Source organism: Protopterus annectens, chromosome 3.part0 (genome assembly GCF_019279795.1).
Source record: "Protopterus annectens isolate FY-2018-M chromosome 3.part0, PAN1.0, whole genome shotgun sequence".
Classification (NCBI taxonomy): domain Eukaryota; kingdom Metazoa; phylum Chordata; order Ceratodontiformes; family Protopteridae; genus Protopterus; species Protopterus annectens.
This window is the reverse complement of record NC_056731.1, coordinates 1,157,283,160-1,157,303,218: the sequence shown is the minus strand read 5'-3', so window position 1 is coordinate 1,157,303,218 and position 20,059 is coordinate 1,157,283,160. Positions and strand designations below refer to the sequence as shown.

The 20,059-nt window shown below is 41.0% G+C and overlaps 1 protein-coding gene across 1 annotated transcript in view; it reads right to left on the bottom strand.

Annotated features, from left to right (window-relative positions):
* TMEM64 (transmembrane protein 64) overlaps positions 1 to 20,059 on the bottom strand; it is a 255,840-nt gene that overhangs the window by 129,145 nt on the left and 106,636 nt on the right. The window contains exon 2 of the mRNA XM_044065387.1: positions 1,789 to 1,944. Coding sequence (XP_043921322.1) covers positions 1,789 to 1,944 — 156 coding nt within the window. The remainder of the gene's footprint in view (positions 1 to 1,788; positions 1,945 to 20,059) is intronic.

The window sequence follows — 20,059 nt, the reverse complement described above, 5'->3', positions numbered from 1 at the left end:
GCAGAGTATCTAGTGCAAGGACAACAGAGAATCTCCAAAGGCTGCATCTCATCTGGTGGTGGTGTCTAATCCGACTTTGACAGAGCCAGGAAACTGCGTTTGAGGTCATAGGATGTGAAGCCACAGTCAGATCTGAGAGTTTTGTCTTTTACTGTTCCAGGGTTGAGCCCGGAAGTTTGGAAGTCTGTTTTCTTGGGGAGTCAGAGAAGGATTTTGACAATGGTGAACCCATGGAAATTGCTTTTGAGGTTGTTGGATCTGAAGCCACAGTCAGACCTGAGAGTTTTGTCTTTCACTGTTCCAGGGTTGAGCCCGGAAGTTTGGCAGTCCATATTCTGGTGGAGTCAGAGGAGGATTTTGACAATGTGGAGGGCTTCGACTTTGGAGACTGGGATATGGCTTCTCCAAAGAAAGGAGGGAGACCTTTTAATATTAGTTTGTTTTTATGTTCTGTTAAAGCTTGTGGATTGAATCAGTGACAAACTGAGCAATCCTCCTGTAGGTGTAATGGACCTAGGCAGTATACACAAAGGGAGTGCGCATCTGAGATGGGCAACTTATGTCCGCATTTATAATATTTTTTGAATCCTGCAAATCTGTCACTCATTGTTTCTACAACAACTTAACAAACAAAGATTCAAGGTAAGAATATGAAGAAAATAGTAATTTTTATTTTTAACATGCTAAATAAGGAAGGAGAAGGAATACCAGCAATGGTAGCCAGAACTACGACCAAGTCATAAGATGAAGGAGATTGAAGAAAGTAAATGAAAAGATTACAACACAAGTTCAACAGAGAAAGAGGAGAAGCAAGGGGATACCAACAATGGTATGTCACAAATACGACAAAGTCATAAGGGCAAGGGAGAAAAACAGAAAAAGGAAGTTTGACAAGTAAAAACAATAAGGTTTAAAAGGGAATAGAGAAAAAACTGTGATGGAAGAGTTTTACGAAAAAATAAAACTGTATTATCTAATTACTCAAGACAGAACAGTAGACCATGTCCATTAGCTGGAAGTGGCAAATGAGATCTGAGATATTTGGCAAGGTGCACTGCAGATAAGGGAGAAAGATCTGGGGGCTGCGAGATGTAGCATCGGCAGAGTCAGATTGGATCCAAACTCATTTGTGACGCTACAATGAAGACTGACAACATCAGATCTAAAGTTAAACTCAAGATTTTCTCACACATAAATTCAGATTTTTGACTAATGTAAACTGAGGTAACTTCTCTGATGCTAGTAGCTTGACACATGGCAATCTGGGCAAAAATCTACTTTTCAGAGCACTCTAGGTAAAAACGGAGTGTCATTATTCTTGGTTAGTTTTAGATATGGAGCTAACTAAAGGGCTTGTTTCTTCTGTCTTGCTGCTGGGGAAACATCACCACAATGATGATAATGGCAATTTCAACCTTCAGTAATAAGTCAGGTTACTTAAGTCAAATGAATAGTCTGATATCCCTAAAGCGAAAGTACAGAATAAAACCTAGCAGGACTCAAGACAGAAATTCAAGGCATATAAAAAGTCTGAATAGGCCAGTGGTGTTGCAAAAGACCTATGTATTCATCCATACAAAACCTTACTACTCTAAGATGTCCAAGGCAACAGCAATGTACTACAGTGATACAAGTACATACTAAGTTAGCTACATATGGAAAAAGTTAAGCTTCTCTGCAAAGAAAAAAAGAAAACCATGGTTTACTTTGCAAACAGTGAAACATTGCTGTATCACACTGCTCAAATATAACACCACAAATAAAAAAAAAAATACTTTGGCAACTTACTTGAAGACTAAAAATAAAATAGCCACTAACACTCTGTTCTGCAATGACATCTTCCATTGTCCGCAAAGTAGTGCCTAAGTATGAATTCAGCAGCTGTGTAGGAAGAAGACCAAGTGACGAAGCCACAAGGTAGTTTGGTAGTGACAAGTCAGTAATCTAAAAGAGAAATGGAAGCAGAAAGTTAGACTACGCACAAGATATAAACAAAATATGTTGCAATAATTAGTTGCAACAATATTTCTAATGCATTTGCTAAGGTTACGCTAAAAATGGAATACAAGAGTTTCCAGTTACAATGTCAACAGCTTCTACCTGCAGGCAAACAGAAGACAAAAATGCATACCAACTCCCAGATCCTTCTGAAATCAGACAGGATGTGGCCTTTAAATAACCAATTCCACACCCAATTCTCATTAGTAAAACATTAGGTAATGTAGGGCATCAATCGGGAAGAACTCTAGAGAGAGTTGCTCAATAATGGCATAGAAGAAGCTGTCAGAATACTAATGCAAAACTAGGGGAAGTAAAGAAGAGTGGGAGATTCAGTACAGGAATTTAATACTAACAAAACTGATGGCAGTACCATCAGGTGAATATAGAATCCAAACCACAAGACAACCTCATTCTTGTTCTTATTGAAGGAGAAAGAATACAAACCAGTACTTTTAGTTTTAGCAGCATCATTAACTAGAAGATTATCTCAAGAGGTAAGCTTCTATCAGTGCTAATAACCACTAAGAATACTAAAAGGAATTAGAAGAAAGTAGGGTAAAAAAACTATATATATAGAGAGAGAGAGAGACACACACACACACACACACACACATACAATGTGTAGAGAGAAGGGTAGATTATGTGTGGGTAGGAATGAGTTCAATCTTTCTGCCACTAAGCTTGCTTAGGAATTGAGGCTGAATAACAGAAGGTGGGGGTGAGAAGGTAACTATAATGCTAAGAATAAACGTTCAATAGTACAGCATAGTCTGTCACCTAGTCAGTGATGTAGGAGCAGAAGAATAGTGTCATTACTTCTAAATACCTAGTCACTCCTTAGGTTATTTCATTTGTTCACACTATGCCAAATCTGAAAGTGTCATTTTTTAAACTAGTATGGAGATTTATGTGTCACAGTTGCAAGAATGTTTTTTAGTTAAATATGGTTCATTAACTCATTGCCTCCAAAAGAGCTCTTTTGAGTTTGTATCTTAACTCCTAATGAGTGTGGTCTGAGCCTTTTGAAAAAAAAACTACCCGACATTTCAAACAAACATTCTTATCTACAGAACCATAACTGTTACTAGAAGGCTATAAACGGCAAACTGTTCAGCATAAAGTAATATTTGAACTGAATGAATGTCACTGGCGTAATGTCTTAAATTGTGTTTTACAAGTCACAATAAAGGCAGTGAATATTCATTTTTGTAATGTTGCATACACAGCTTATGATATCTCATTTAACATTCAAGCCACACATACTGTCATTAGCTTTTTTTCATTCATCTGTGAGCTTTCATACGAGAATAAGCAGTTCTTTTACTTGATAAGATATTCAGAGTAATATGAAATTTATTACAAAATAAATAGTATGCAAATACTATTCCACATCTCCTAAGCTGCATTATATAGAGGTAACATTTCAACACAATTGCTTACCATCATGTAAGCTTTATGATGAAGTCTTCTGATACCTTGCATGTAGGTTTTAGAATTATTAATCCAAATATGAACAAGCAATATCTGATGCCTAGTGGTGTCAGTAGGAGGTAACTGCAGAAATGCCTGGAGACATCACTGCAAACAGTTAAACAGCAACTGTTGAGGCAAAAGCAGCACAATTAAGTTGTACAAATTAAAGGATGATGGAGGCATACAAAATATGAAAGGGTGTTAAAACTGGGACTTGTGTCTAGATTTCAGAATTTGGTACTAGGAACTCAATACAAGTAAAGGACAGAACAAAAAACTTCTGTGGAGCTTAAAATAAAACTGTAAAACAGTGGGAATAAATTGTTGAGATTACAGAGGAGACGTTATGTGGAACATCCCAGGTTGGTGTAAGGACTTGTATTGGTTGAAAGGAGAGAGATTACAGTGGAGAAGTTATGTGGAACATCCCAGGTTGGTGTAAGGACTTGTATTGGTTGAAAGGAGAGAGACGTTGAAGTGATTGGTTGACTGTTGATGTTGACAGTGATGAGATGTACTGGAATTATTATGGGAGTGGATATTAAAGTATAAAATGTAATGATATTGGGTGGGTGGAAATGGGTGGAGGATGGAATGTGAAGTAGCTTACCCTCCCTGTGGTTTGTCTAAAAACAGTCAGAAGGATAGTGGTATCTCAACACTGGATAAAAAGATCTTCAGAGAGAATGTGAATTTGTAATGGGGCTTGCAGTATTAATAAAGGGTAGGTGAAGAGCTAACAGGGAAAGGCCAACTACAAAGAAGAAGGGTGGGGAAATTGGGTCAGGAGAGTATGAAAACTGAGATAAGGGCAACAATGTTGGGAGTAGAGAGTATGAATGTTGGTATGAACGGAGAAGATTAAAAGGGAACGGGGAAACTGAGTTATGACAAAAAATTTAGAAAAACAGTCTAGTAGCAGATCGTCTTCATACCAACTTAGGCTGTTAACAATAACTTGGTTAATTATGCTTCAGGGAACAGCAAACCTCCCAGCCTATACTGTACTGAAGCCACTTAATATCAAAGCCAAGTGGAGTAGAATATCAGCACTGACTTAAAGCTCCAAACAAAATGGCCACTATCCTGAGTTTAAATAATGGATGAGGTAAGGCACACTCTGAGGGATTTATTTGTAAAACAAACAAACGAAACAAGGAGCCACCAAGCTGAAGAACGCCAAAGAAAATTGATAAAGTGCCGTTTTGTGATACATCAACTTTTCTTGGAGTTTTTCAGCTTGGTGGCTCCTCGTTTCACTTGTTTGTTGTACCAGTAGTGGTTTGTAAGACCAGTAGTGGTTTGTCAGACATTGTTCAGATTTATTTGTAACACATCTAAAGGGCCTTTTCACCTTAGGTAGTGCAAGTGGGTTTTCCTGGTTTACTGTTAAAATAGACGAAAATTGTCCATTCCAACTTCAGTACATTTAAGGGTTGCAGAATAGACGAAAATTGCCCATTTTAACTTCAGTACATTTAAGGGTTGCATATACTTGCAACTGCTGTAAATAAATTCATGTCTACATTCAGCTGTTTTGCACAAGGAACTGATAAAGCCAATTAATATGAATGAAATGGAGCACGAGTTTGATGAAATAGAATTAATTTGGTACAGATTTTCTTGTATCAAGTTAAGAGTTGTGCTTCAAAACGGGAAATTAAAAATCAATGAGTGCAAACACTGCAGTTTTGACTCTCAAAACAATGTGGTTGATAACTGTCTTACCTTATGTATTAAGGCACTGAGAAGTCAAAACTGACAACCATTTCTCTCTCTAACTTTCATTTTACTCTTGTCCATTTGAATAATAATACAGACTAAAACTTAAAGTACAGAAGAGTTATCAGATCCCATAAGGCACAGAAAGCTAGTAAGTGATGGAGCTGAATTTGGTGCATGTTTCAGTGGTGAAATGGCTTTCAAAAAGAGCCAACGCATACTGAAGTCGCTTAGGTAAGATGTGGCACCAAAATTAGTGGTACAGCACACCAATTCCTTTATGACCATGGACTTAATTCCTCTAGTTATGGAAGAGTCAGGTTAGACCTGAATTAACTATAAATAAGTGGCACACAATTTGTTGATCACAACAGGAAGGTGAAAATGAACACCTTTCCTTAGATATGAACTGTTTTTGTATGAGTAAATAGTGGGATCCCTGTTAAAGCAAACTAACAGTTGCAGATTATAACAGGTAAAAACGGTGATAGCCCTTATTTCTGCTAAATTAAACTTGGCTGTGTAAAGTCAGGGGCAGTATACATTATGTATGGAAGCCTAAGATACCAGAAGGCAATGGGGGAACCCTACAGTCTTTTGTAGTTGAAAATTGCAGCATCTGGCATGTAAATGATAATTAACTTCTACAAAATCAAAATTTAGCGGTTTGTAATGATAACAGTTTGCTACAAATTCACGTGAAATCACTGTAAAATTGATTCGTGCTCTACACATTTGATGAAGCATGCTGCAATAACCCATTACTGTGCTTTATATGCTGACACATGGGGTAGGAGGAAATTGGCATAATGATTACGGTGTTTACCTTACAAACACAAGGTGCATGGTTTGATTCTCACATGGGGTAACTGGCTAGGCTTAAAATGGTCCAAAAGGACAGTTATCCTAGTAATAATCTATGTACCTATGTACAATCAAATAAATGAAATAGGTATGCCATGCTACAATCTCAAAGAGGAAATTTCAGTTTGCTGTTCTGGAGTTAAATTCAGCAGTTGGTATTTTAACAATTAAAGGACACAATAAAATAAACACACTCACATGCAGGAAGCTTCACAACGTACTTGTCTGCAGTTGAAATGTATACTGTTAAAGCACTGTTCAAATTCAATGGTTACATTTCTGTTTTGATACCGTCTGTGTAAGATGAGGCAATAAGTAGTCAGTGTTTTGATAAAACAGAAAAATCACAAAAGTTTCCCAGCAAGTCAAATATCCAAACTCTCAATTGGTAGTGCGCAGCTGTTTGCAGGAAAAAGTACAGTTTTGTACCTACCATAAATGTAGATGTTCGAAGATCCACATTGCTGCAGTCCTTACACTTGGGTAGTCCGCTGTCCTCGGTCGGCCCGAATATCAAAGTATTAGGCTGACGTCGGTCAAGGCGCTTAAGACTGACATCAGGACGTCAGGGTACAAATGCGCATGACCGACGTCATATCCTCAGTCTTTTCTTGCCCCAGATGTCAGAAGACCCTAAACAGAAAGGTCAAAACCAAAAGACAGCAAAAAACAACCAACCACCCTTGCACTAATCATATGTACAATATATACAATATCCACAATATTTACAACCCAAACCACACAACCGCCTCTTAACAACAGAGGGAAGGAGGGAGGGTAAATTGGACTGCAGCAATGTGGATCTTCGAACATCTACATTTATGGTAGGTACAAAACTGTACTATGTTCTTCATCTCACATTGCTGCAGTCCTTACACTTGGGTAGAATCCCAAAGCAGAGGTAAGGGAGGATGGCAAAACTATAAAGCAGTAGGAGCTGCCAAAATGCCCTGTAAAATTGCAGTGGCAAACCCAGCCCTAGATTTAGAGTAAAGTGGAAGGTGGTAATGTTTAGAGAAAGTATGCACTGAACTCCAAGTAGCTGCTTCCAAAATATCTTTAGTTGCCACCCCTTAAAAAGCTGTAGAAGTGGCAGTAGCTCTAGTGGAATGAGGCCTAATCCCAGCTGGAATCTCCTTACCATGATGGGAATAACAGAAAGCAATACAAAACCCAATCCACTTAGAAATAGTTTGTTTTGACACAGGCTTGCCCTGAGAACCCAAAGCAAAAGAAACAAACAACTGCTGAGACTGCCTGAACCCTTTAGTTCTGCTCAAATAATATCGCAACTGCCTGTGTATATCCAAGGTGTGCAAAATCTTTTCCCCTTTATTTTGGGGGTTTGCATAAAAAGTAGGCAAATGAATAGCTTGGTTTAAAGCCACACTAGAAACCACCTTAGGCATAAAGGAAGGATTAGTACGTAAAGATACCCTATCCTTATGGAAAATTAAGAAAGGCTCAACTGCCATAAGGGCCTGTAATTCAGAAACCCTTCTCGCAGAGGTAATGGCCAACAAAAAAGCAGTCTTCCATGATAAATATTTCAACTCGGCAGTAGCTGCAGGCTCAAAAGGTTGTAGAGTGAGTTTCTCCAACACAAAATTGAGATCCCAAGCAGGAGTAGGAGCTCTACGCGGGGGTCTTATATTCTTTGCCCCTCTAAGGAATTGCTTAAACAAAGGATGAGAAAACAATGGTGGATCACAGTCATAGTGAGCAGAAATTGCTGCAGCATGAATCTTAATAGAAGAGAAGGACAAACCTTTGTCCAGTAACTCAGCAAGATATTGAAGAGCCACACTTAAATTAGGCTTAGCAACATCAAATTCCTTTGCTGTACTCCAAAATAAAAATCTCTTCCATTTATCTGCGTATACTTTCCTTGTACTAGGCCTTCTGGCCTCCAAAATAACATTCAAAACTTGCTGTGAAGCGAGACCCTCCAGGGTTTAAAACAGAATATGCCAGGCTGTTAGGTGAAGAGAGTGAAGTTTGACATTGAGTAAATGACTGTTCTCTTGAGACAGCAGGTGTGGAATCGAAGGCAAAGGCCATGGAGGCTCCCGAACCAGACTTCTCAGTAATGGGTACCAGTGCTTTCGAGGCCAATCTGGAGCTATTAGAATCATCTTTGGCTTGTCCTGTCTGACCTTTAGGAGTACCTTTGGGAGGAGAGGCAGAGGTGGAAAGGCATACACATGAAGATTGTTCCAATTGAAAGAAAGAGCATCCACTTTCCAAGCTGTGGGATGAAACCTTTTCGTGCAAAACTTTGGCAGCTGGTAGTTTAGTGGAGAAGCGAACAGATCTATGTCTGGAGTTCCCCATGACACTGTCAATTTCTGAAATACATGAGGATCCAATTTCCACTCGTGGGGATCCATAATTCGTCTGCTCAACACATCTGCTAAGGAGTTCTGTGCTCCCGGCAGAAACCTTGCCTGAAGATTGAGCTGTAAACTGAGAGCAGTCTCCCACAAAATCATTGCTTGTCTGCATAGAGGATAAGAATGTGTTCCCCCTTGCTTGTTGATGTACCACATGACAGTTGTGTTGTCTGTTAGAATCAACACCTGCCCTGGAAGAAGTAAACCCTTGAAAGCTATTAATGCAAATTGGACTGCTAACATCTCCTTCAAGTTGATATGTAGATGTTGTAGTCTGGCAGGCCACGTGTCTTGTATCCACTTTCCATTTAGATGTGCTCCCCAAGCTTTGTCTGAGGCATCTGTCGTAAGAATCTGACTCGCCTCTGGCCGGGTCACAGAGAGTCCCTTGTTTAGGTGACATTCCTGAGCCCACCACAAAAATTTCTTTTGAATGCAAGGTATTATCTGAATGACAGTGTCCATATCTTGGCAGTGCTGTGTCCATACATTTTTGAGATACCATTGTAGCTTCCTCATATGCAGTTTGGCATTGGGAAGCACCAGAATACAAGATGCCATGAACCCCAAGGCTTGAAGGACTGTCCTTGCAGTCAGCCTGGACTGATGAGACAATTGATGGAAGTAAAGGGAAAGATTCTTTTGTTTGTCCGGGGTCAAAAGGCCATCTGGGATGCTGTATTCAGTCTCACACCCAGAAAGCACATGTCCTGAGAGGGTACTAGACTGGACTTTATTTCGCTCACAGAATACCCCAGGCATCTTAGCACTGCTATCACATATTGCAAATGATGAAGAAGCTCGTCCCTTCCTTTGGCCAGAATCAGGCAATCGTCCAAATAAGGATAGATCTGTATTCCTTTTAGCCTGAAAAGCTATCACTGGAGCCAGAACCTTTGTGAACACTCTGGGCGCAGTAGATAAGCCAAAGGGCAATGCAGAGAACTGATAATGAGAAGTCCCAGCTCGAAAACGCAGATACTTCCTGCAACTTAGCCTGATAGGAACATGAAGGTAAGCTTCCTTGAGATCCAGAGTCACCATCCAGTGATCTTTGCCCAGCAGAGGCAAAAGCTGTTGTAACGTCAACATTTTGAACTTGGGAATGTCCAGATAAGTGTTGAGGATAGATAAATCCAAAATTGGTCTCCACGTGTTCCCCTTCTTTGGTACTAGGAACAGGCGAGAATAAAATCCTAGGCCTACTTCTGGCAGAGGGACCGGCTGTATGGCCCCTATTTGCAGCAGCAGAGAAATTTGTTTGTGAGCCTCTATTCTTTGCTGAGGAGGAACGTCTGGCATGCCTTTGAAAGGAGGCAAGGTATGGAAATAAAACCTGTAACCTTGGTGTATAATATCCAATACCCATCTGTCCTGGGTAATTAAACTCCAATTTTCTTTAAAGAGTGCCAACCTTCCTCCCAAAGGTGCTGCCAGACAAGAAGGCTCTGGCAGCTGAAAAGGTAGGTCATTGGGCCTGTTTACGAAAGGACTGGCCCCTGCCCTCACTCGAAGACTGTGCAGGTGAACTCCTGTTCTAGGTCTGAAAGAGCCCTGAGCTCTACCCCTACCACGTCTAGATCTTCCCCTAGACTGTGAATCATAAGAAGGGTACGTCCACCCCTTAGCAGGCCAATTCCTACTAAACTACGGAGGCTGAACTTGCAAAAAATCTTTAACAGTCTGCATAGACTTAGCCTTGTCTTCTATTTTCTTTAAAACTGCCTCCACAGGTGAACCAAACAATACATCAGACTGTAAAGGAGCATCTAAAATCCTTGTCTTAACATGGTCAGATAAGTTCTGATCCCTCAGCCAGGCGTGCCTGCGAAGAACTGACCCAGTGGCAGCCACCCTAGACGAGGCCTGTACAGCATCAAATCCACATTGTAAAGAATGCTTACCCACCTGTTCAGAAACATGTACCAAATCTCGTAATTCTTTACACTCAATGCCTTCCGCCAGAGCATCTACCTTAGACTTCAATTGAGAAAGAAGATAGTTTTGATATTTCAACATGTGAAACTGGCAATTCAAAGCCCTCATAGCTAAGGTGGAAGAAGTATAGACTTTCTTTCCCCATCTATCCAAAGCTCTGGCCTCTATCTGGAGGAACCAGATTTTTTACCACAGAGGCCTTGACACCCTTAGGTCCCTGACTAACTGTTTCTGGGTCCGCCCTAGGACTCTTATACAGATATTTATGAGCTTCAGGCACCCTGTAATACCTGTCCGGTTTAACAGGAGCAGGAGGCAAAGAATCAGGATCCTCTGCAAACACATCTTCCACAACATCCAGAACAGGAGGTATAGCCAAAGGCCTATGCTGAGGTAAAAGCAAAAATTCCCTAAGCCTTTTCCTGGAATCAGAGAAGTCCTGACCTTCCCACTTAAAATGCTCCCTCATGGAATGAAGAGTCTCTGAAAAAGAAAAATCCTCTGGAGGAGAAGCAGGAGGAGTAGAATCATCCACATCAGAATCAGAATAAGGAGAATACTCCTGCAAGTCTTCAGCCGAAGACTCTGAAACCTCCGAAACCTACTCAAAACTCCCCAACTCTGGTTCCACCCTAGGCCTCTTATCAGGAGGGGGCAAAGAACCTCTAATCAAAGTAATTAAATCTTCTGCCATTTTGAGCATGTGCTTCTTGGGCACAGATCCTGAAGAACTAGGAGTGACACCAACAGAAGCTAATCCTGGCCTGCCTCTGGGAGAAGCCTTGGAAACAGAAGGAGAGGGCCTAACCACCCTAGGAAGGGAGGGGAGTACAGTAACCTGAGAAGCCCCTTCAGCCTGACCTGCCTCCTGAGAGGCCACATCCTGCAATATCAAAGTCTCCCCCTGGGACTCCAGAGAAGCCTCCGGTGGAACCACCGGTTCCACTGACGCCTCTAAAGAACCGGCGTCCGGTACAGACGACTCTTCTTGCCTGGGTTTAGCTGCTTTGTCTTTGCGCTTCTTCGAAGAAGCGGGCGTCGGAGCATCCAACGGCATATTGTAATTGCACCGCTTCCTGAAGACCAACCTGGCACAATCTAACCTTCGCTTAATAGTGCGCTTATTAAACCTAGCACAAAAGCGACACCCAACAACGTCGTGCTCAGGCCCCAAACAAGGAATACACAAAGTATGATAATCTCTATGCGGTATCTGCTTCCCACAAGAAATACAGTTATTCACTTTTTCTGACATCCGGTAAACCACTGAGGCAAGAAAAAACTAAAATATTCCCCAACGGGGTACTTAGCCAACTTTGACTCGGTCTGAAACTCCGAATTCGAAAAATTTCAGAACGCCGAACGGCACTTGCAACGCTGCTTCTGCATCGGACCATGCGGCAAAAAAGACTGAGGATATGACGTCGGTCATGCGCATTTGTACCCTGACGTCCTGATGTCAGTCTTAAGCGCCTTGACCGACGTCAGCCTAATACTTTGATATTCGGGCCGACCGAGGACAGCGGACTACCCAAGTGTAAGGACTGCAGCAATGTGAGATGAAGAACATCCACTAATATGTGCAAAGTAACTTACAACTTTCAAACAAAGGAAACAAAGCAACTACTTAATCAAGTTCACGAGGCAGTTAATTTCCACGAAAATGTGTGGGGTTCAAGTGAAGCAACGTAAAACGCAGCAAAAATGCAAAGACTACACAGTTTCAACATGCCAAAGAAATGCTGCTTACAATGCGCAGAAAGGGAACTGATTATTCCAAAAGATAGTCCATGAGAGAAAGAGAGCTAGGGAGGTAGAGAAGGGGAAGGGTGAAGCTACACAGGGTTCACGGGTGGTATAACACACAGCATTTTCTTGAAATTACATTTTGAGTTTTCTAAATCCATCCCCCATGCCCAGTCCAGAAACAGAGAGATCTTTGCATCTCAGAAAGACTTGTAAAAGGAGCTTACTGTGTTAATAGGCGAGTGAAGAGCTCACAGAGGACAGACAATTTCAGAGAGAAAAAGGTGATGCAAAATATGAGAGACAGCAAGGCAACTGAGAATGGGGCACAGATGTAGGGAGTAAAAAAAATAATGAATGGTGTAAAAACTATAGACAATACAGAATTCAGGGCACGAAAGGGAGTTACTTACCAGACACTGCCTGTATGTGCATAACAGCTATATACTGCATATGCTGAAATGTCATTAAGAAAAATCTGTTAATGCATTAGCAAATGATAGTTTTATCTGTATGTATTTCTTAGAAGTGTACTAATGGCACAGGCATGTTTGTCAGGGTATTTCACTTTCTCATATGCACAGCTTAATTAATGTCTTCACAAGTGCTAGTATTACAACTGTTTTTTTCTGTGTGCAGTATTCAATTGTTATTTCCGTGAAATGTAAATGTCCTATATTGTCAATGACACGGGGGTGTTACCATTCTAGGATGGTCCATACACACCTCTAGGGGAGTGCTGGCCACAGGTAGACATGACTGGCAATAGCTTAAAATGGAATGTTCAGTGTTACATCTGTACATGTGTCAGTGGCAGTTCATTTGATAGCACTTTTAGCATTTCACGGATGGTTTGTTTGCAAAATGTGTGTCATTTACCTGTTCTTTTAGGGGTAGTGGACCAAAGTTACATTTCTGTTTTGGCACAAACAAGATATTTTGCTACTGTTACTCTCCTAGTGTTTTGGATCCAACCCTGCTTGTGCATGACTAATATGTTACGACCAGAGTTCCTTTTTTATATTTCAGTATGTTAAGTGTTTTATGTTTCTACAGTGGGTAATAGTGAAATGCCTGTGATAAGTGTGTATTATCCTTCTGTTGCATTTTAGGTCAACTAGGACTATGGCAACCAAGCATCCCAATCACTGAAAACCCCTCTTCAGTGACCCTGAGAATGAGGCCATTGTGGAAGCTTTTGGGCAACATGGTGCCTTTCTGCTTGAGAGGGGACGTGGAAATATGTCAGGCAGAATGCAAATTTGGCAGCATATAGTTGCTGATGTGAATGCAGTAGGCGGCCACAGCAGGACATTTGATCAAGTGCGCCATAGGGCAACTGACATGATTTCATCTGCATAGAGAGCAGCTGAGTGGTCCATGATTGGATAGAGTAGCAGGGGGGCCTGCTACAGAGCCACCACTAACAGCAAGAGTTCCTTACCACTGTTAGGGATCCAGACAACTCCCTAGAAAGTGCTGAACAGCATGTCATTGACAATAGTGCTACTGGTTCAGGGAGAACAAGTATGCTCCAGGAGGAGCTTCCAGGTAGGCTTATATATTTCAGTTGTTAAATACTCATGTATAGTAAAATATTTACAGAAATACATAAATTCTGTTTAACATTAAATTCATTTTGGGGAGAGATTTGTAGATTAATATAGTTAACAACACATTCTGTTTGATTACACATGGGGCTTAGGTTCGATTTGTCATCCAAGTTGTTTTTAAAAGCATTGTTAATGGATATGTAAAGGGTAAACAGTTTTATCCCCCTGTGTTACTGTTAATTGCAATGATGTTGTCCTTGCCTTTTACTTAACATCTTCCAGGACCATCATCCATGGGAAGCACAGCATGATGTGCACATGGTAAGCCAAATATTTTTTGACAGCAGTGATGAGCAGTTCAAAGAAATATGTATTTTACCCATATGTGTGGAGTGGGTATCAGGACTACTGTGTGTATTGCTGTACTGTCTGTAGTAGTGGCACCACTGTTTGCTAGCATATATTTTACTATGGTAGTGTAGATGTTCATTTCTTTCCTGTGTTTGCTGCTTATTACCACAGGTGATCCTGACAGTGAAGTGTAGGACTCTTACCACTTGATGTCAGAGTATTGGCAGACTGATGATGGTGGTGGTCAAACAGAGGCACAGACATTGAATCTGATACTAAGGTTGACATTCAGCCATTGCCTGCAATTCCGTCGGACACAGCCAGTAGGCCTACACCAACCCATTCTAGTCCACCCTCAGATATTGGACAGATGGATGGAGAGAGAGTCAATCAGGGAAGTGTGGTTACTGTGGCTTCAGTGCCTGTTGACTCTGGCTATAGCCAAAGTGTGGGCAAGGTGCCATGCAGGAGTGTTGTTAGGGGTGCTTGGAGGAGGCCTGCTGTCCATTCTCCACCTGATCCAGGTGCATCTTCCTGTGCCAACTCATTGTATGTTTAGGGCCATTGTGGAGGCACAGGCACATTCCTTTAAGTCCTGCAGAGAAAAGATTATGGTTGGAGATGTGGTATAGGCTGACATGTATAACTGCCTCCACCATGTTGCCGATTCAATGGATTGGATGAATGACATGTTGGAATAAGCAGTGTCTGTGACAGAATGTCTGCTGAGAGGGGGACAGCATCCTTGTGGGCGTAGGTCAGCCACATTATCTGCTGTTAGCTGATCTGGACATGCCTGATCATGCTGCCATAGTGGCACTACTTCCACTGCTCCATCAGTGGTTGAAGTGCCCACACCCAGATGTGGCAGGCCATGGGATCGTGGTCCTGGGTGTCCCTATTAGGCAGCTCATCCAGCAGACATCAGTCACATTCAGGTAGCAGCAGTGCATCTGACCATGGGCATGGACATGCCAGTTCTCATGGTTGGGTATGACAGCGATAAACTACAACTTCTACCATACATGGCTCACACCTGTCTGATATACCAAGACATAGCGCTAGCACATAGCTTGGTTGTGTTCATGCAGACACTCGGACACCAGTTTCACCTGTAGGACCCATACGGATACACACACAACAGTTACATGGTTCAACCGTGAATTTTAAAGCTCATTTTGTCTCACTGGCCATTTGTTACTTTATCCAAAAGTCTGCCTGCTTCTATTACTTACTCGCACACGGTCACCAATCTTTTGAGTCAGCCTAGGCTTTCTGCCCCCCGCCAACACCCTGTGCAAGTGATGACAACTGTGCCATATCCTTGTTTTCTGTATTTTAGATTCAGGGATGCATAACATTTGTGTCTGATGCTCAGGGTGCATAGCTGACTTAGTGCTTAGTATATCTGCGTTTGTGATGTTGTTTTGCTAACTGTACCACTGATGTATTATGGTCTTAGAAATCTAGACAGTTAATAGAATCAAACATTTTTTTGCATTAGTATTTCTAATCTTCAGAAGGTTGTGAAGTCTGAAATTGAAATGTGTTTCATTACTTTCTAACATCTCTCACTAATGATTTTCCAGTACAAAAGTATATGCCGAACCGAGGACATTCGGTGACCATCAGTACTTTGGAGAGGTATGAATGTGTGAATCTTTGATGCCTGAGGCCTACTACTTGACAGAGGACACATAGTCACACAAGTCTTTGCTATCACATGTTTGTCATTTCTGTACAAATCCCCCACCTTTTACTTGCTTACATTACTAATTAACAACATGTAAGAGTATGTCATTCATTCATATTATTACACAATACACTCCAGGTTAAACAAAAACCTTGTAAATCCAGCAGTTGCAACAGTTTTAGTTCAGGACTGACTGACTGATGCTAGGAGTACACAGCCATTACATGGTTAGTAAAGGCTGTGAGCATTGCCTGGCATTAATGTACAGTGGTGAGAGTCGCTACATTGTCATGATGACAGCTGCATTTTGCCTGTCTGAATGTGGTCTTTTATTACTTTCTTTTTGTTCAGTGGTTTCTTGATTTTTTTTCTGTTTCAGTAGGCAAGTGATTCCAGGTGGAGGGTCCCAACCTAGAAGAGGCTTTTTCTCCAACATTAATTTTAAATGGAGGATGGATTAGGCTAATACCACTATCCTAGGAGCTTCTGAGATCATACTTACTTTCCTGGTTACTACTATCCTACGAGCTTCTGAGATCATACTTACTTTCCTGGTTACTACCTTTGTATTTAAGTATTGGGCAGTTAAGTTGTTTTAGTGTTTGGAAGGGGTTCTGGTGTGCAGTTCGCAAGACATTTCCCTGCGAGCTACCACAGCGATCTCTAAGGACATCAATGGGGTTGTATTCTAAAAGGGACAACCATGCTAGAAGAGTTATCGTCATGATGTAAACAAGAGCAAGGAGTCATGTACATCACAACGATAACTCTTCTAGCATTGCTGTCCTTGGGGATTGCAGCAATGTGTTTGTTTTTTTGTTGGGGATTACAGCTGCAGCGATTGTGCTTTTCAACCGTACCTCTCTACGGCGAAGCAATGCTGCAGCTTTCTTGCTTTGGCTTTATAGCTTGCAGAGAAATGTCTCTTGAGCTACATACTGTAACCAGTTTGGAAGATGTACTTAGAAGTGTTGCCTTGTTAGGCACATAACCAATTTGTGTTCTCAAGCATCTTGCAGAGATGTGCAAGAGGGTATACTAACAGGAATACAAATAATCTCTTCTTCTTTTGTAGCATAGCTCCTTGTATTTTCACCCTTCCTTGGCAACAATCAAGAGAGATACATCAGCCCTCATTTGGGAATGTGGGCATTAGAACAGGCAGACAGTTAATGGTGGTCTGTTTTAGGAACATCACCAGTATACAGAAGTTGAGAGCAATCACGACTCTAGGCTTCCTGTCACTCCCTTCTAGTAGGGGTGCACCAAACAGATAATGTGCCAGTTGTACGGTATATCGGTAAACAAGGCCACCCAAAGTGGTTTCTCAGCTCCTTGGTAACAAGTTAGATATTCCACAAGTGGAGGAAACCGTGTTGTGATCTGTTTATATCCCCAACCAAACCCAAGTGTAGGAATTTCTTCTCTCCCTACCTTCATTACCAGAGAGACCCCCCCCCCCCCCGGTTGTTCTAGCCTAAAGGTGGCCAACTGAACTCCAGTATATTTTTCACATTTCTTCTCTTCCCAAGGTCATCATCATAATTCCCTATTCTTAGCCGATATGGGTTCCCTCTTCTTTGTCATCTGTTGGAAAAGGCCATATTTCTTCTCCTCTATCCACTGGATGTTGCCCAGTATCTTTCCCTCCTTTGCCCATTTGCTCCCCTGTCTAGAGTTGGATTCATCACCGATGAGATCCTCTCCCACCAGATGCTCTAGCCTAAAGTTAGCAAATTGGATTTTTGTATACTTTTACCTACTTCCTTTGTGCTCAAGGACTCCTAGTTGTCCCCAACAATTATAGTACCCTCTCTTTTTTCAGCATTTTTGAAAGTCTAAAATGCTTTTTATTGACAGGGAACCTCCTTGGTACTTGCAATTTTTCATTCTCCAAAGAATTAATGGAAGCCTCATTAACCAGCTGCTGTAAAAATGCATTACACGGAAAATGTATTTTTTCCATAGTTACCACTCCAGTGAGTTGAATTTCAGAACTCCACTCCCTTCTATTGAGCTTCCTTATTCTGTTTTTCACAGTGATAGTGTTACTTTCAGGAGTAGGCTTTTGTAGTGTATCCATTTTTTGTGGCATCTTTCTGACATGCAGGGGTGTACCTACTTTACTATGAGTAAAGACCAAGTCGTTAGGAAAATACAGTCAGTCCCCCTCCCAAAGTCCTTGGGACAAAAAGTATCTGAAATTACCCTTACCAAGTGGCTGTCCAGTTCTATTAAATTTTGCTTCACAGGTATAATGCACTGTCTTAGTTAGCCAGCAGCTATAGCCTCTTGGTTGCCTTCTTTAAGAATGCAGCCCTTGATTATAGTTGTGCAATGATTACATGGTTTTCTCAAAATACCTTTGCAAAAAATGTCTAAATTGGACCTGAACTTACCATCAGAGATCTGCTTTAGGGGCTACTGTTAAAAGTATGCTCTCATAACGGTCCAGCAAGTAGGAAGAAGTTAAGTATTGCCATAATGAGAGATCTGTGGAAGTGGGTCTAGTCTCTGTATGACCTTGCTTGCCTTTTTTCACTGTTGCCAAAATAGTCTTTGAGTAACCTATATCCTTATGCTTCAGTACAGCTATCCAAGATCTGGAGGAGGAGTCTGGAATGCTGCATTATGGTATGGGGTACTAAGTAGCCTGAGATATTTTAGCTGGCTGAACAGTCCCAGTGTCTGTGGCCTTAATCCTGTGAGCTGCATAGGACAGACATGCTCCTACAAATTTGTCATTATAGCAATTACTTGCTTCATATTTTTTGTGTATGTGTAATTTATCAGATTCATTACCAATGTTACAGTTGAATGACAGTGACAGGATGTCTAGCTAGAAGACTCCAAAAATACAAACAATTGCACAAGCATAATAAAAATGCCATTCATATTTTGACTTGAATATCTGAAGCAATTGCATCAGTGTACATAAAGTAATACAGGAGTTTCTTGGTGTGTGTAAATAAGTTGAGTGTAGTCTGTCATAGTATATGAACGTCATTTCTTTTTGTATACATAAGTAAGCAAATTAGCCATGGTACATTGTAGGTTTTCTAATCATTACCACCTGTGCACACCAGACAGTTTTACAACACTTGCTAAAATAAGAGGTGGAGCAAATTGTAACACAAGCCAAGAAGGCTGTGGGTTCTTCCCAACTCCAAGCGATTAAGTGGAGCGTTAAGGGTGTGCTACATTCCTGAGTGTGTTGTCCTTCAGATGACTCTTTAAGCTGAGGTTCTTCAGATGAGACTTTAAGCTAAGGTCATATCGGCTTGAGTTGGTGGTAGCTGAGTTGGATATAAAAGATCCCACAGCAGCAATCAAAAGAGTAGGGCACATTCCCTTATGATCTGGCCAAATTTCCCCATGCAATACCAGTAAAACTTTTGCTTATTCCTGAAAAGAGGCAACCTCCTTAGTGGGAATAACTTGTTCAACAAAGGATAAATAAAATATTAAATGCCAGTATAAAGTTAATAAAGGACAATGAAATAGCTATTGTGTGCTGGAGTGGAGTCCGAGTATGTAAGAACATGTGTGGATATGTGGATTGTGCATATGTAAACGTAGTTGGAAATACTGGTTCTTTAGAGAGGCATGGATTTACATATGAAGAAAGCTTACATAAGAATGAAGAATTACTGAAAAATGTAATGAGAGAATGGGGGTAATGAAAGAGGAACAAGAGGTATACAGTCGTGTGGAATTCTGAGAAGGATCATCTGATTAGGAATAATAAGAACCAGGTTTGTTGTTCTAGAACAGATTGCGAAGTATGAGTAATTTTGAAAAGTAAATTCTGAACAGAAAGTGGAAGAGAATGACGAATTTTAGCTATGTGGCACAACAAAGTTTAACCTCAAAATGGTTGATTTCATGACTGAAGGCCATTCTACTTAGGTATATTTTTGTTACTCGTTAAAGGGAGAGATGGTGATTAGAATACAGAATTGAATGTACTATGTTTAGCTGAACACATCACAGCCTGCTTTGAGACAGTAGGTCAACAATACTGTGATGGGTCTGGCAGGGTGTATATGTGGCAGACTTAAATTTAGAATTTGCTTAAGTAAGTCACTAAGGTATTTGTGAACAGGATGTGACCATAGTAATTTAGAGAGAGGTGCATCAACTAACGTTCTTCTTAGCCTATGGCAAGTTATGTTTGACCCTCTTCAATTTACTAATATTTTGATTTCAGATTTGTTGTACATCAAACATCTGACGCATTGTGACTCCTAGGCATATGATTTTATTCACTGTTTGAACTGTTGTGGTGATGATGATAGCAGACAGTCTCGGTAAGGTAATACGTA